Source organism: Nelumbo nucifera, chromosome 5, assembly GCF_055504915.1.
Source record: "Nelumbo nucifera cultivar China Antique chromosome 5, China Antique-T2T, whole genome shotgun sequence".
Classification (NCBI taxonomy): Eukaryota; Viridiplantae; Streptophyta; class Magnoliopsida; order Proteales; family Nelumbonaceae; genus Nelumbo; species Nelumbo nucifera.
In genome coordinates this window covers 42,409,880-42,426,715 of record NC_142653.1, presented here as the reverse complement: position 1 = coordinate 42,426,715, position 16,836 = coordinate 42,409,880, and the positions used below count along the sequence as shown (strand labels likewise).

General features: G+C 37.2%; 1 protein-coding gene and 1 pseudogene across 1 annotated transcript; one reads left to right on the top strand and one right to left on the bottom strand.

Annotated features, from left to right (window-relative positions):
- Nucleotides 1-6,743: 6,743 nt before the first annotated feature.
- Nucleotides 6,744-7,767, top strand: LOC148791481 (adenylate isopentenyltransferase 5, chloroplastic-like; annotated as a pseudogene).
- Nucleotides 7,768-12,574: 4,807 nt separating this feature from the next.
- Nucleotides 12,575-16,133, bottom strand: NPQ4 (Chlorophyll A-B binding family protein). The gene is made up of 4 exons (XM_010244492.3): nucleotides 15,800-16,133; nucleotides 15,565-15,678; nucleotides 13,378-13,621; nucleotides 12,575-12,902 (listed from the first exon to the last, which is right to left on the bottom strand). The coding sequence occupies exons 1-4, from the start codon at nucleotides 16,013-16,015 to the stop codon at nucleotides 12,655-12,657; spliced, it is 822 nt and encodes a 273-aa protein (XP_010242794.1). The 5' UTR covers nucleotides 16,016-16,133; the 3' UTR covers nucleotides 12,575-12,654.
- Between the last annotated feature and the right edge of the window lie 703 nt (nucleotides 16,134-16,836).

Below are 16,836 nucleotides of genomic sequence, written 5' to 3'. Positions count from 1 at the left end.
AACTTTCAAAGGGTCGTAAACAAGACGTAGATGTGAGAATCATAAGGGAAAGAGGAAATCCTAATCCCATAAAATCCTCACTAGACACGTGGCAAAACCTCAACATAATTTACCCAATAAAGACTAGAGAATCTTGATCCTATTTCCTTATGAGAAGAGTCTTTATTCAAACGTTTCTCTTTATAACTTTGGGATCCCCTCAACAAAAAAGAAGGGGAGATAACCTTCCTCCCAGACAAGATACCACTCACTGTAGCCCTAACCTTCTTCGTCCCCTCTTTCTCTCCACCACTGTCGTTCTCTTTGGACCTTTAGAGACATGACCAATAGATTGGAGTCCATGACACTTACAACATCAACATTTTTTATTTGCACCTTTTTTCAAAACCATAGTGGTGGCTTTTGTTAAGGTCAATACACAAGGGAGTTCTTTTAAGTGAAAAAAATACACAAGGGAGTTTTATAGGATTATTAGAAAACGCAAGGAGGTTTTTATAATTTTTCCCATTTTTAAATGGAGCTTAAATTTATTTTAAATTAATTAAACTATATTTAAATTAATAATTTTTTGTTAAACTTTGTTTTTATTGGTCCTTATTAAATTTAATTAACTATATTAAGTTTTATTTTTTAGTAGAACTTAAGCTCATTTTAAATTAGTAAAAACTAATTATAGATCTAATAATCTTTAGTTTGATATTAGCTTTAAATTGATATTATCTTTTTGTGGTTTTGGGTTTCCGAAAAGCTGCCCTATTCAATTTGTGTAGTTGAACCATACAAATCATCACTTGGTGGCTTTTGTTAAGGTCAATACACAAGGGAGTTCTTTTAAGCGAAAAAAATACACAAGGGAGTTTTATAGGATTATTAGAAAATGCAAGGAAGTTTTTATAATTTTTCCCATTTTTAAATAGAGCTTAAATTTATTTTAAATTAATTAAACTATATTTAAATTAATATTTTTTTATTAAACTGTTTTTATTGGTCCTTATTAAATTTAATTAACTATATTAAGTTTTATTTTTTAGTAGAACATAAGATCATTTTAAATTAGTAAAAACTAATTATAGATCTAATAATGTTTAGTTTGATATTAGCTTTAAATTGATATTATTTTTTTGTGGTTTTGGGTTTCCTAAAAGCTGCCCTATTCAATTTGTGTAGTTGAACCATACAAATCATCACTACTTGACCCTTTTGACCCAATCATTGGGTCATAAGTTACAATATACAATGTATTGAAAATAGTGGAGGATTTATTTAACTTTGTGTTGGCTTGTCTAATTGAGGATGATCTTTTCTTTATTTTGGATAACTTTTTTGCTATTATTGTAGCCCCACTATACAAAAAAAAAGAAAATAATTGTTGGCCTCAAATTTCAATTTTCAGCTCTTATATTTATAAAAAAATTAAAAACAAATAAACGTTATATTCTACATATATAGATCGGTGGTGTATCATGGTTTGACTCATCCAACCTAGATGGTTAAACTATTGACACATGACCTAGAGGCAAAAACTATTCGGCCTCTAAGTCAATTTTTAAAACACTAATTTTATTTGTTGGGTGAAGTAAATAATATTTATTTTGAAATGCAAATTACTTGACTAATAACTTAAAAATTAACTATCTTTTAAATGAAAGTAGATTATTTATCCTAATAATATATCTTTGAATTCTTCACTTCAATGTCATTGATCTTTATTAATAATTAGATTTAATGTAAATATATCTAATATATATAAAATTATAGTTAAATTGAAATGGATATAGACATAGATAAAGTTAATGAATTTTAGGCAATTTAATGAAGTAATGGAGAGGATAAAGAATTAGCATTATGAGTTATTGAAGGAGAGATAGTAAATGGCATAACTAATGAGGTGAGAAGAGGATCGAGATTTATTGGTGAATTAAAAAGGAGAGTTAAAAGTCTTAAAGATGGTTGGCCACTTGAAGTATTTTTGTTCAACTTTAAAATTAGAAAAATAAAAAAAGCAGAAAAAAATAAATGCCTTTGAGAAGAAACTATAAAGCAAACGAAATTGCTAGTTTGGCACATCCCATTTTAATATATAGATATAGATTATGATAGAGGTGACTCAAAGCTAATAATTGATGTGAAGGGCGTCATAGGAAGGGTTAATTGACTAGGCTCTACTCACAACAAAAGTTGTACCAACACAGTACCAACATTATCTGTGTACACCTGACTGTGAAGTTGGGACCCACCATGTCCAGACATAGAACATGTTGGAATGCATTTAAACCTTTTTTTTTTTTTTGTGAGGGGATAATAGTCTAATATCCTGTATTCTTACATCTTTATAGAGGATAACTTTGTTGTGGATTGATTAGCAAATAAGGGTCATGCATTTGAAGGATCAGGTGCTGTGAAGTCAAGTTTTTTCTTTGTTTTTATTTGCTTTTCAGATGTTTGGGGGAGGGCCTTGTGTGTAGAACGTTTTAATTTGCCTTTTTGCCTTTTCCTTTTGTTTATTATTGATTTATACATAATATATAGGGAAAATCTATGATGCGGAAAAGATGTGGTCTGGAACGAGTTTTGATCAAATCAAAACCCGCCCATTAAATTTGATAAATAATACCTTATTTGCCACCACGTTTTAGATTCCAATTTATTGGTCAGTTGTTTTTTGGATATCATATATTTTCCATATGATAGTCGAACCCATATTATTGATTTATACATATGTTATTTATATTACACTTTTGCAAATTTTTTATATTATTTATTTATTTTTTTATAAAAAACATGTATATATATGATGAATAGACATACTTGCAGACGTGGTACAGTGAATATAGGTGCCAATAGACCGAATTTGAGTTGAAATTAATTTAAATCAAAACGAATTTGAACAAATTAAACAGTCCAGACATTCAATTCGGCCAGTCTAAAATGGTCAAAAATATTCATTGCATTGGATTGTACTGGACCGAATTGAAGCAAATCCAGTCCAATTGACACCCCATATCATCATCTTAATTTTTTTAACCAATGTCAGTAGTCGTATTTTTTATTGGAAGCCTAAATGTGAAAATAATGGATATTCCCCATCTTTTACCCAGTTTAGTCAGACTTGTTATTGCCAATATTCTCTTTTTTATCGAGCAGTGTCTCCAATTGAGTATGTAGGGATTGTTCTGACTTCTGAGTGGTTTCCGGTGCAGCCTGAAATTCCTTGTAGGTCTACGTTTCTGCAGAAAATCTCCTCTAGTTTAGAACCAAGCCAAGTGAAAAAGATGTTAGGCTTCCTGGTAAGGGTGTCAATACACCAGGTTTGGGTTGGACTCAATCGGAACCAAAGCCAATTCAAACAGTTTGCACGGTCCAAAATGTTGTATATCGGGTTGGATGTGTGGTCCATGATGTTCGTAGACCGAATCGGATATACTCATCATGAACCCAAAGGTGCGTTCAATTCTCTGCATTCACACTGATTTATGAGGACCTGCCCTAGGTTGCTCTATTGAACTTCCATGTGGGAGTGAATATTGAGAACATAAATCTCTAAAGTATCTCAGTGATTTATGAATGCACCACCAAATCTCTCAACCTGGATATCATGAGCAGAATGAGGTTGCAGACAAAAAAAAAACACAATATTACTTCAGCGTGTTGAATTCTATTTCAGATGCAATTTGTTAGACTGTTGTATCAAATGTAGTTCATGGTGGCCACCTCTCCATCTGGAGTAAATTTTGGGATTAAAAAAATGTAGTTCATGGTGGCCCAATTCTTGTTTTTCCCTTTCTTTGTTCCAATTTTTTTACAACCATACATGTATTCCACACGGCCGGTACCCATTTTAGGTGACTCGTGTGTACGGGTTCTAATAACTTTTTAATAATAACAATATTTTTTTAGATATTGTTAGTGATTAATTTTATTATTATTTTAATTGTTTTAACAATTAATCATTTTATTAGTTTATTATGTCATTTCATTAATTATTAACCAATTTACTAAATAGTTAAACAAACATTCCCCTCTCTAGTCTCTATGGGTAAAATAGTCATTTGTCATTTCTTTAAATATTCATATTTTAAAACAACATTCTCTGCATTCAATATCAACAATAAAGAGTTCCACCAATTCCAATATGCCTTTAAAAGAATAAACAATTTCACATGTGAGACAGGCTGAATTTGGAAGGAATACAAATGCAAATATATAGAATGCAAAACCTTATATTTTGTATTATTTTATATATATTTACATTTGTAATCCTTCCAAACTGAGCCTTAGGTTCAATTTAAAAAGAATATAAACACAAATATATAAAATATAAATACATACAAAATACAAGATTTTACACTCTATATATTTATATTTATACCTCTTCCACACTAAGTCTTTAGTACAAATAATTAACAAGCCCTTATTTGATTCTCTTCAATAAAATAATGCTAATAATGGAGTTTATTTACATACAAAATGGATCCAAGAAAAAACATAATCAGCAGCTTTGACTTGTTATGAATAGGGACGGGGCCCCATGTCTGAAGGGAGGAGTTTCAAAGAGTTGCATGAGCTCATTGTCACTAGAATTCCCCATTTTTTTTTTCTGGATATCCATATGTACCAATTGGGGCCCACCCAAGCCCCATGCTCCATTCCTAAAACATCCCCTTGTGCAAAAATGACCAACTCAGTTACTTCAATTAACCCATTTCTTTCAGAATGGCCTCATTTCTTGTATCAGATAGTGGCTAGAGTAGAATGAAGTTGATTTATTGAATATTCATGAAAAAGGGGAGAGAAGCAAAGAAAAAGTATAATTAATAAAATGCCCGTTATCAGAAGCTCATACACTACAATCAAAATAGATTTCAACCAACTCTTTACTCCAAGACAAACACCACCACCACCCAATAGTCCAAAATTTAAGGAAAGTTGTCGTAGTTGCCCATGCCTTCCTTGCTCAGCCGTTGCTGTCAGCCTCACTATACTGGGAGTATTCATCAAGTTTGACTGAGTGCGCTTAGAATGAGACAATTTAAGGAAAAGACAAGTAAATAGTAAGACAAGTCTGAAAAGTGGGATGGTGTGGTCAATCCATATCATTGTTCAGATTTCGGACCTTTGGATTATTTCCACCCATACCTTCAATTAATTTTCACTTCTTGTCATCCTGATAAGTACGATCGCTATGTATAAAGGTCTTTAGGTAGAAGTAAGGTTCAAAGTATGTTGGGAGTTTTCCGATACCTCTTTACAGGGATTGTATTGGATCAAATCATGATGATTCAAAGAGTAGTCGAGACGTAAACTGATTCTTTTAAATCAATATAAAAATAAATAAATAAAATATAAAAAATACATCGACACTAACGTATCAACCTGTATTGATACTTTGAACTTACGTAGAATTGATGAATAGATTGCATTGCATTTAATGGACCCATTACAAAAGAAACAGGCCCCCTAGAGTAGTTCTTTCTATAAATGTGCAGAATCTCTTCCAACCCAGATCCTGAGTTCTGCAATCGGCAAAATGACAATGGGGTCTGACCTGATAAGACCTGATTTGTACATTTTTAACATATAATTTGATAATAAACCTATAAAATATTTGTTGACAAAGTTGAGCATCAGTAATATGATAATATTACAAACATATAATAAGAAAAGAATTCTAAGGTAGCCTGAACAGTCATTCTTCCTAAAATCTATCATATTATTTGTGTATTACTAAGGTACCATCCCCAACTGTGTACTCACTGTTTTTCTTAGTGGTGACAAGGGAATGACAGTTTTGATATGAGTAAAAAAATATACATTGATTTTGCCTCCGGGTTTTGTTTCTGAAAGGTTGATGTGAGAGCTCTCATGAATTTGCAAACAATTCCCAAGGTCAATTAAGCAAAGTGATTGCAATTATAAGGGCGTTTTAATATTATATAAATTATAGAATAGGTTATAATAAATATGTAACACACTTGTATTATACACAGCCAATTGAGACTTTGGTCAGCTCGTTTTGGGTTTATCAGGTGTGTCCAAGTTATTGACAGCCCTACCCCTGGCTGGATGGCATCAACAAAGCCCCTTATTAACGTTGTTGGTTTGTAAATTTTAATTGGTTGAAGTCTTGAAGATATTGGCCCGAGAAGTGTATTGACCAGGGTCCAATATGAAATTGAATGGAAAGAAATTATTGGGTAGGGGTGTAAGTCTGGCGGGTTTGGTTTGTTTATGGTCAACCCGGTCTCAGTCCTAAATTTTGGGCTTAAGGCTTGAGCTCAGACCCTGAGGTTAAGCTTGATCTTCTCAACTCAAGCCCAGCATTATAATTTGACGCACCCGGATTAGGCTTAGCACTGTAATTTGATATACTTTAAAATTTGATGCACCCGAGCCCAACACTGAATGTGTATAGTTGGGCTGAACTTGGGTCGGATTCTGGCTACCTAAGGGCTAGGCCGGGGCCTAGCCGAAGAAAATAAATAAGCCCGACTTCTTGAGTCCAAACATAGTTTGAGGACAAAAAAATTCAAGCCCAATTCATATAAAATTTCAGATTGGGCCGATTTAGGCTTGATCTGGGCCCACTCAAATTACACCCCTACTATTGCAGCCACTAAGGCTGCGTTTGGTAGAGGTGTAAATCTAAATTTACACCGAGGATTATTACACCAATGGGTTCATGAGAATGTAAAATGGGAACCGGATGTTTGTCCCATTTAACATTCTTCTCGTTTGGTAAATCATTCAAGTAAAAGTCCATTGCAACTGAGAGATTGCAATCCTTGTTGGTCGGCTAAGAAATAGAGCACCGTGAGCGGCATATCAGACCCAGAAACTGGTGACTGGGTGTTGCAATAGGAAAGGCTCTTGTACGTGAGCGGCGGTGAGCAACGTATCAGACCCAGTTCTTGCGCTTGGCCGCTTTTGTTGAAGCTCCATCCAAGAATGTAATGGGAGTTTGCAATCACACCAATGTACGATCTTGAGTTCCGGTCGAGGTACGACTGTTGCTTCCTCTAGGTGGACGTGTGCTTGCCTGTGCTCCACTCGTCTGTGTCCAAGCGAGTGGACTGCATGGTTGAGGTCGGGTTGGTGGAAAGGTGCGGAGGTTCTTTGAACCGGGAGCCGACTATTCTCGGGGAATCAGGCGGGCCATCGGGGTGTTGGAGATGGACAGGTTCCTCCGAGCAAAAGCTGCAGCACCAGCAGTTGAAGAAGCCTTGGTGATACTCCTCGAGGAGGCAATCAAGGAGATCAAGGTGAACACCTACGCATTAGCCCGTTGCCAGTTGCAAAAAAATTTATCGGCTGAAGGAGCTGGTGCGAGGGAAAATGCACTGCCTCAACGCCACCGAAGTGTTCTTGAAACATGGCAAGGAAGCAGAGGAGGCTTGGGAGAAGCTAGTGGCAGGGCCAAGCACCAACATCGTTAGGCATTTCTTCTACAAAGCCGAAGACTACGCTCGCACCACCTCCACCGCTGCGGCAAACATCAAAGCGACGGTCATGGGGAAGGCAACCACTGCTGTTCTCATTGCCACCTCTCTATTCTCATCAGAGGAAGATGATGAACAGATAACCACTGCTATCGCCGCCTCTCTGTTTTCTGTTTTCTGTTCTCGTCAACGGTCAACCTTGCCTTGGAAGATCGGTTCTTGCCCTCGCAACCATTGTTGTCTCCACCTCTCTATTCTCGTTGGAGGAAGAGAGAAGGAGAGAGATGTAATAACATCGATTATTGATGTAATTAAACAATTTTCGGTGTAAAATTACATGTTTACCAAATATCTGCAATCGAGGGTGCAAAATTTACCCTAATTCAATTTACCCTAATACAAAATGGACCCAAGAAAAACATTAGATGGGACCAATGTGACAGCTAACTAGAAAATGGACCCCTTAATGTATTAGCCGGACAAGAATTGAGCGGAGGTTGAAGAAAGGATCGTTAAACCTAAGCCTAAGAGTATGTTGGGTAGGCCCACTACAAACCAAATTGAATAGGGGAATGGCTTATCTCTAAGCATCTTCCATGATGAGGATTAAATTTGAATTAAATATTGAGTTAGGACCCATTATTCATGACAATCAGAAAGATTTTCTCTTAGATCACTTGAATTCTCTCAAACATGGTTTTTAAAACCGGACCGGATCGGACAGTCGAACTGGAAAATCGGGAGTTGGTTAGGTGACCAATTCCGTTTTTCCTAAAAACCGATTTCCCCCAAAAAACTGTTAATTTTGATCAGCAAACCACTAAACCGAACGATTAATCGTTCGAACGGTTTTAACCGTTATTTATTTTTTTGAATTTTTTTATTTTTTTATTAGAATGGGCCGAACGTTGAATTCGATCAGTCAAACCGTTCGACCCGATAATCGGACCCCTGACTGATTCGGCCACCAGGTCGGTTTTAAATCAATTAGAGAGATTTTCTCTAATCAATCTAGTGGAGGCTAATTGATTGAAAACAATGCCTAATTAACAATTTCGTTAAAAGGAAAATATGGTTGGTTGATTGAAGGAGGATAGTTTAACTAAATTAATGGATTTTCTCTCATATGTGTGCTTTAATTTCTTGCCAAGTGGCACTTTTACAAAACTCCCCAATCATATATAAAGATCAATTGGAGATGTTGGACCAGCAAACATGCGAAAATAATACAAATTCTAATTACTCATATGTCTTTCAAATCAATGTTGTGGGGTCGTCCATTTAAATGGAAATCATTACCTATATTATCATCCTTAATGTTGTCAATTGAAGAAGGAAATTGGCCGAAAATGTTTTCTTTCTTTCAACTTGATTCAAATTTTATAGGTGGGTCTCTTTAAATCAGATACCTTTATAAATTGAGGAGAGAACACGAGGAAGGGGCCACTCCTTCAGCTCCTGAAAACCTTTTTCTTGTGGAAAAAAAGGAAGACGATTTCATGGGATCATGCCCATTAGAAGTTGTTGCAGCTTCCGTCCTCAAATCAGTGCAATCGAGATGTCTATAATTAAATTGCTTCAATTTTCAATTCAAGAGTTCAAGTTATCAAACTTTTGTTATCAAGAAAGCTTTCAGCAAATTATTACAACTAAAGGACCTTCTGATGCTATCTGATTTGAGGTGTTGTGAATTGAGAATGCAATCGGATAATCATACCTATTGGATGAGGTTGAAGGGGAAGGATGAAACCGTATACCAAAGAGATCTGCAACAACATAAGGGGTCAGAGGCCCCAATGAATTATTGTTCGGATAGGCAGTCCGTCGTTCAAATTAATAAAACAACAGGATCAATCGAGATGAGCAACATAGAATAGTGCTAGTTCGAGCCGAGGAGGTAACAACAAAGGGTGTTAGGTGAATGGAGAGCCAAAAGTCCTTTACCTCGAGTGTGGGGTGCCTATTTATAACCAAACATCTGTACCATAGTCGGATTAGGCTTCCGAAATTGTCGGGATGAGGTTATGCGTCGAGGTGTTTGGAGGATTTCCCTTTTCTCTACGAAGTTTTCTTCCTTGTATATTCTCTAAATTGCGCTCTTCGAGAAGGGCAGCCATGTAATCTGCCAAGCGACGTCCTCGTCCAAATAAGATACCACCCGAACACCTTCTACAATTAAAGATTAGCATCACAATTCATGTTCAAATCAACATACAATTAATCACTCCAAATTCCTTCTACAACTGTAAATCATCAAATTTATTAGGTTGTGCCCGCAATAATTCATAATTATAAGTCATCAAGCATTTTAGGTCGTTTCCATGACAAGAGAATCAAAGGACGTTCTTTGCTTAAAAAAACATAAAAAAAAAGATTATATCCCAATTACATTTATAAAAAAATATATTAAATATTTGAATTTGTCTTCATATTTTTTTTTTGTGCTTCAAATTTGTGCACCAAATTTGTGTCAACAAATGCAAAATCATATATAAAACTTAACCATATATGCATTATAGAGCACTTTAATCAATTTAATTACATTAAATTATTTATTAGCTGGTTTAGGGGGTGTTGGATAAAGTGAATTAATGAACCAATGTTTTTGTTTTCACCTGTTTACAAATGTGCCATGTCAAAAAAAAAAAAAAACAAAAACAAAAACAAAAACAAAAACTAAAAACATGTTACGTAACTTTGTTTTGGATTTAAAAGTAAAAATATGATGATTTGTTTTCAAAAACAATTCATATTTTTTAGGGTAAAATAAAAAGATCTCCCAGAAGTTTCTAACAATCATAAAAACTTCTTCTATAGTTTCAATTTAGCAAAAGCCTCCCCTAAATTTTTAAAGAATGCAACAAAAACCTCCCTTCTGTTAATGATCAAGACGGAAAATGCTAAAGCAATGAATCAATTTTTCTAAAACATCTATTTTACCCAAAGAGGTAACTTCCCTTTCGTATGCTAAACTCACCCATACCTTCTTTTGTTTAATATGAAGCTCCAAAACTTTGAAAAAAAAAAAAAAAAACTTGTCTGAAGCCCCCTAGACTAATAATTTCACAGCATCCAACCTCTTCCAACTCAGATAGTTTTCATCAACAACCACAAAGTCCCCCAACACATCATTTGTAACCTCCATGAAACCCAGCGAAACAACTTCCTCCTCCCATGCTTTCTTTGTTATTATTCATGGAGCAAGATTTTAGAATAATTAATCCATGCTTCATGCATGGTGCTTTATCAAACTTCGGAGGAAAAAGAAACATGCCTAATAGCTAAGCAAAATACTTTTATGGGAATTATGATATAAAAAAGAGTTCTTCTATTGCCCAGAATCAATGAATCGAGAAGAAATCATAGATGGTAGACATGATCAAGCTAGATGGCATAGAGCTAATCTATCCTAGGAAGTAAACACATGGCATGCATGTCCAATGAGTCCCCTTGTTTGATATATAGAATGAACATATCGATCACCTCTCTAAATCAAACAAGACAGACAACCACACATCGTATAGGATAACCATTCGGATTACTTTTCTGGATTAAAACTATACATGGCAACATAGGGTATCCATGAAAACTGCCATTTTCATTCTTAATCTCAAACCATTGTACCGGTTGATACTGCTCAGGCAACTTTGGAGACAAAGGTGACCCTGGTTAAGAGAGCACTAGGTTCTTCCAAACATGGATTTTTAGCCAAGTTGGTTAGTCGTGATCACCAAAAATAACAGTTGTAAGATTAACCGACTAGAAAAAACATTGGATGAGATGGAATAGCAGAAAACCCAACCCACTTTTTTCTTCTTTCATATCACTTTCTTTCTTTCTTTCTCCTAACGAAGGTGGCAAGCGGGAAAAGAATAGAATAGAAGGAAATTTTCTCTCTAAAGAAACAAGAAGGAAGAAGGTTGAAACTTGAAAGAAAGAGGGACAAAGCCACACTAGGAGGTTTTTGTTGCTTGATTAGGATAAAATCATTAAATGACGCCTAAGGGTAATTTTGTAACTATTGATGTTTTTCGTCTTGGTCATTGAAGAAGGGAGGTCTTCGTCAAATTCTTTAAAAATTTAGGGGAGGCTTTTGCTAAAGTAAAACTATATTGTCAGAAACTTCAGGGAAGGTTTTGTATTTTACCCTATTTTTTAAAACAAAGAACTCATTTGCACAATGGTTGTTTATTTTTATTTTGAGAAACATTTTGTTTTCAAACCATATGATTGTGATTTATTTTTTAAACTGCAATTGATAAGAATATCACGTGGGCAATGGCCCCTTAATCAATTGAACGGTTAAGTAATGAAATATTTATTGGGTGTGTGTGTGTTGGGGGCCAGAATCTCCTATTCACGTTTATCTTAATCACACATGGAGAACATCTCATCCTCTTCATAGTATTATGTAAGGGGAAATGTTCCCAATTTGCAGGGGGTGATGTATCATGAATAGGCATGGGCAGAATTCTCGTGAATAAGAGATGTGGAGTCGTGTTCGACCCCGTTTGCTTTCTCATAGGAATCAGGACTAAATAATAGTAGATCGGCGAACTTTGTAGTTTAAAGGAAGAAATACCACATCCCAACCAAATACTTTTTTTTTTTTTTTTTATCAATACATCCCAATCTACAGCGCCAGCTTTCAACTACATACATAGTAGGGGTAGGGGGGTGTTCATTATATCGTCCACACCAAACCAAACTAAACTGAAATTGGTGGTTTGGTTTGCCATTCATTTAAATTTCGGTTTACCGTTTCAGTTCAGTTTTTTGTATTTTAGAAACCAAATCAAATCATTTATATTTATATTATAATATTAATAAAATAAATTCTTGAAAATACTCGCTCATTCTCTCTAACCCTTACCTACACTTGGACTTGTTTCAAATTCAACCTACTAAATACTCAACTCAAGTAAACCTTGCTCCAAGTCCCAAGTCCCAACTATTTACACGAATTCTGTTCTGCCATTCCACTCTATTGAGTGTCATATTTCAAATTCAAACCACCAGATAATAAGTAACCATCGAGCATTCAATGCTTGAGGGTTTGTTGCTGAAAAACTCAAATATTTAAACATTATTGCACATATAGCCAGGTGGGGGCTTGCAAGCAAATGAGAAACCAGAGCTGAAAGGAGATGAAAATGTATGACATTTAACAATTAATGAAGTACAGAAATGCCTTATACGCATCATAACCCAGTTTCTCCTACTCATCTTCCTCCTCATCTGTCAGAAATTTACCAGTACCGGGATTAATTGCTGCGAAGAAGAAGAAGGCAACGTTAAACAACAGTAGTGGTTCAAGTTCATTGATGGGGACCCCAGTTTCAATGTTTAGCTGTGCTAGAGCTCCCTTTCCTGTAATTATTTCTCCAATTAAAGAGAAAGCAATCCCCAGTTGAGCCAATCTTCCCACAAAGAGCTCGTTGGCCTTTGTAAATCCAAATAGAGGACCTTGAACAAAAGAAAGAAATAAACTTGTCAAACAGAATTACTTGAATGAAAGTAGGTCTCGGAATGTTTTGGATTGGAATCACAATAACCAAGTGTTCTAAAACCCGGATAGGAAGTTGAACCGGTCTTCCTCTGGCTCAAGTGGTCATTGGTTCAATCATGTTGCTCATCAATGGATCAATCCATGGCATTATCAATATAGAGGTTCGACTATGATACCGGAGAAGCTTACAGCCAATAAATTGGTGCTTTGATTGGTCAAAGCTCTTTTAGTACCATATCTTTTCGGTATCATAGGTTTTCTCCAATACAAAAATTTCAAAACCTGCTAACTTGCTAAATGGATTGACCGAGTCAATAATAGTTAGTGGTTGATATAAACTGGGATAGTGACCAGATCACTGGTCCGACCACCGGGTCAACAATGGGCTGGAAAACACTGCAACAAACTAACATTACAGACTTGATGCCTCACCTCCTTCATTGAGACCAAGAGCTGCTCTGAAGCTTTTTCCTGGGGGAATCACTGCCCTCTCAAGTCCAGTGGGAGGGTCATCTACAAAGCGACCACGGTCACCCAATGCTCCAATTGCTCCGAGCAGAGTAAAGAGGATGAAAAACAGAAGCAGAGGCTCAGCTTCATAAATGGGAATTCCAGTTTCCAGATTCAGTTGTGCTAGAATTCCCTTGCCTGTAATTCCTTCACCCAATAAGGATGCCTACAACATTGAAAAAGTCACATATTGTTAAGATTAAGTGTGATAGTTGCAATTAGCTTGCCACAGTTGCAAGCGAAAGAAAGGCTCCCACAATTTGCCACGTGTTAAGATTCATCAGCATCGATTTGTATCAGAACCTTCATTGGATGGATCAGATCTGATTGCCCCAAACCAGGTGATTCAAGATTCAAATGTTACTTGTCAGTAGACCTGGCAAAAAGGTTGACCCAACGCATGAACCTGACCGGATCCAACCCGTAAAAAGCAGGTTAGGGTTTCCTATCTAGTGACTCCAACAAGAAGATAACATTTTCGAACTGGTGTTGATAGAGTCAGTCGAAGAGACCGGATCTGCTTCTCAAACCAACCTCAGAGGTACATCCCACCATGTATCGAAAACATCTCCCGTAATTATGTGTTATTGTTCATTAGAGATGTTTCCGATGCACATTGGGATGTGCCTGTGGGGTAGGCTCTATGAAGAACAAATCCCAATTCTCAGGAGTTCAAATCAGCCTCACACAAGACTGCCCCCCACAACGTCCCACAGCACATTCCTGCCATTAGACATATTCATGGGCCGGGCCGGGCTGGGCTCGGGCCGAGCTTTTACTCTTCATTAATGGAAATATGTTAGGCCTGAGCCCGAGCTCAGCCCGACCAACGGGCCTACAACTTGGACCCGAGCCCGGCCTTGATAAAAAGCCCGAAGCCCGAGCCCGAGCCCGATGCCCAACCTAATAAAAAAAATTAGAATTTTTCCCTATTCAATAATCAATATAAATTAGAATTTATTTATATTAAAAAAAGTATAAATTCAAAATTTATTTACATTAAAAAAAGAATATAAAGAAGGGAAAAAGGATGTGGAGAAGAAGGGTTCGGCCGGAAAAATAAGGGAAAGAGGTGAAAAAAATAGGGGTATTCGACTAGGGTTTTTAGGTTTAATTATAGGTCAAGCCGGGCTATTTTGACAAATCCCGAGCCCAGTTCGAATTTATTGTGAACCGGGCTTTTTGGCCCGAGGTTAAGCCCGCGAGCCCATATACCTGTTCAAGCCCGTCTGGGGGCCGGGCCGGCCTGTCGGGCCACCCGGCCCATGAACAGGTCTACCCGCCATGTATTGAGAACATTTCCCAAAAATAATATCTAGAATGATGTCATCGTCGGGAGATGCTTCTAATATATGGCGAAAATATGCTCTGGGACATTGTGGGGGCTAATTCGGTCTCAATTCTCAGTTGTATATCAGTTGAACAAAATCCATTAACTTGGTCAAAGACCAACGCACCCAACATATTGAACCCTTGAACCATCTGGCCTGTGGGTCAACCTTAACTGAATATTTAGAGAGAGTTAGGGTCTATCCTTGTTGTCCCAACCCGAATATTGGCCCAACTCGAAACAACTTGAAAACGCCTTGACCCGATTCAAACCCGACCTGACCCTGACCCGATTGCCACATCTACTTGTTAGAAGTTGGATCTCCGGCCTCCGGTCCACGTTGGGTAAGGGAAACTTGATAAAGTTGAAGATGATACTGATAAGGGTATTTCAGTAAATATGCAGATAGCAGGAAAAAATAAAATAAAATATATGAAGAGGAACACATGATAGACGACAAGTTCCATAGTACCCCAAGTTAATTTGAGCCCAGTAAGTAAATCTCAAATGTGGGGCCCACTGAACAGCTCACTCTAGATATGGAACACGTGGCAAGTTATAAGCGTCAAGCCGTATTTCTGAGCAATGCTCCCAGATTCGAGGTTGAACCAAAACAACAATCACTCTAGATATGGAACACGTGGCAAGTTATAAGCGTCAAGCCGTATTTCTGAGCAATGCTCCCAGATTCGAGGTTGAACCAAAACAACAATCAATGAAGAAGATATTCCCAGCTAGGTAAGAAACCAAACAGCAGAAGGAAATAGAAATCTACTCACAGCAAATCCAAGCATGGCGACACGACCCACAAACAGCTCGTTTTGTTTTGTGAATCCAATTCCACCGGAGGTCCCAAATATGCCATCCTCAACCTTCTCCTTTGGCTTTTCAACCTGTATTAGAACAAAAACTAACCTTAATTAAAACCAGAACAAATATATATTCACCTAAAATTCTCAGCCTCTTGATCATTATGCAATCAAAGAACTCAAAACTCAGACTAGAGAGAGAGACCTTTGCTGGAGCGGCCTTGGTTCTTGCCTTGAAGAGAGAAACGACTGTGCTAGCAGAAGATGAAGTACTGTGTGGACGGGTAGACAGTGGAGGGAGCACAAGATGAGAGAATGGCTTGGGCCGGAGCCTCTGAACTTGGGACTGTAGCACTGGCTCTCTCTTCAAATCCAAGACATGGCCGGCCACCCTAGACATGAGCATCATGGACTGAGCCATGGGCAGGCTAGCTAGCTCCTTTCTTGTTTCAAGGAGGTTGGCTTTTGATTTGCAGGTGAAGAGCACAAGTTACTCTCTGTGAAAGTATCAATGCTTCCTGAGTCCACTAAGATTTGAAGTGGGATGTAGACATTTATTGTGAGATGTGGATAGGATTTGGAGAGCTTTGATGGGCAAATAGAGTGACCACGTCTCCACGGATGTTCTGGAGATCAATTTTTGTGGTTCTTGTGTTCGATGAAATGTGAGAATTGCTGTGTGTCACTTGTTCACCTTGATGACTTCCTGCATGTGTGTGCTTTTGTGTGGCCTTGGTTGCAATGAGGTCAGAGAAAAGGACCCAGAAGCTAGGGGAGTTTGTCTGGTTGGGTCTTAGTCGGATCCTTGTCCGAGAAGTGGAACCGGCCAACTTGGCCCAAATGTATACAAAGAATATAGGACTCAGATACCCATTTCGCGGGAATATACGTTGAACCTAATAGGTAGTTGAGAGCATCAAGTAGCTAGGTGTGGGAGATACTTGGCCGGACCTGCCACTGTAAATTTGTTTGGACCAGTTTTGTTGGTTTCGGATTGGACAGGATGGCTGAGAGCGATCTAATTAATCACAGGGTAAACCGGTACGTAAACCATGACCTGAGTGCAAAATATCTCTGAAGGCGCCTAGTTCTCTCCATCTTGAGATGGGTGCAAAACTGTAAACCCCAAAGCTCAGTTTGGAAGGAGTGCAAATGTAAATATGTGGAGTGCAAAATCTTATATTTTCTATTATTTTGCATGTATTTGCACTGTACATATTTGTACTCTTTCCAAACTGAACC

Excerpts from the sequence above, each read along its gene's own strand:
- NPQ4 (XM_010244492.3), bottom strand. The coding sequence starts at position 16,015 with ATGGCTCAGTCCATGATGCTCATGTCTAGGGTGGCCGGCCATGTCTTG. Across the intron at positions 13,622-15,564 it reads TCGCCATGCTTGGATTTGCT|GCATCCTTATTGGGTGAAGG; the intron begins GTGAGTAGATTT and ends TCAATGTTGTAG. Across the intron at positions 12,903-13,377 it reads TCTTGGTCTCAATGAAGGAG|GTCCTCTATTTGGATTTACA; the intron begins GTGAGGCATCAA and ends CTTTTGTTCAAG.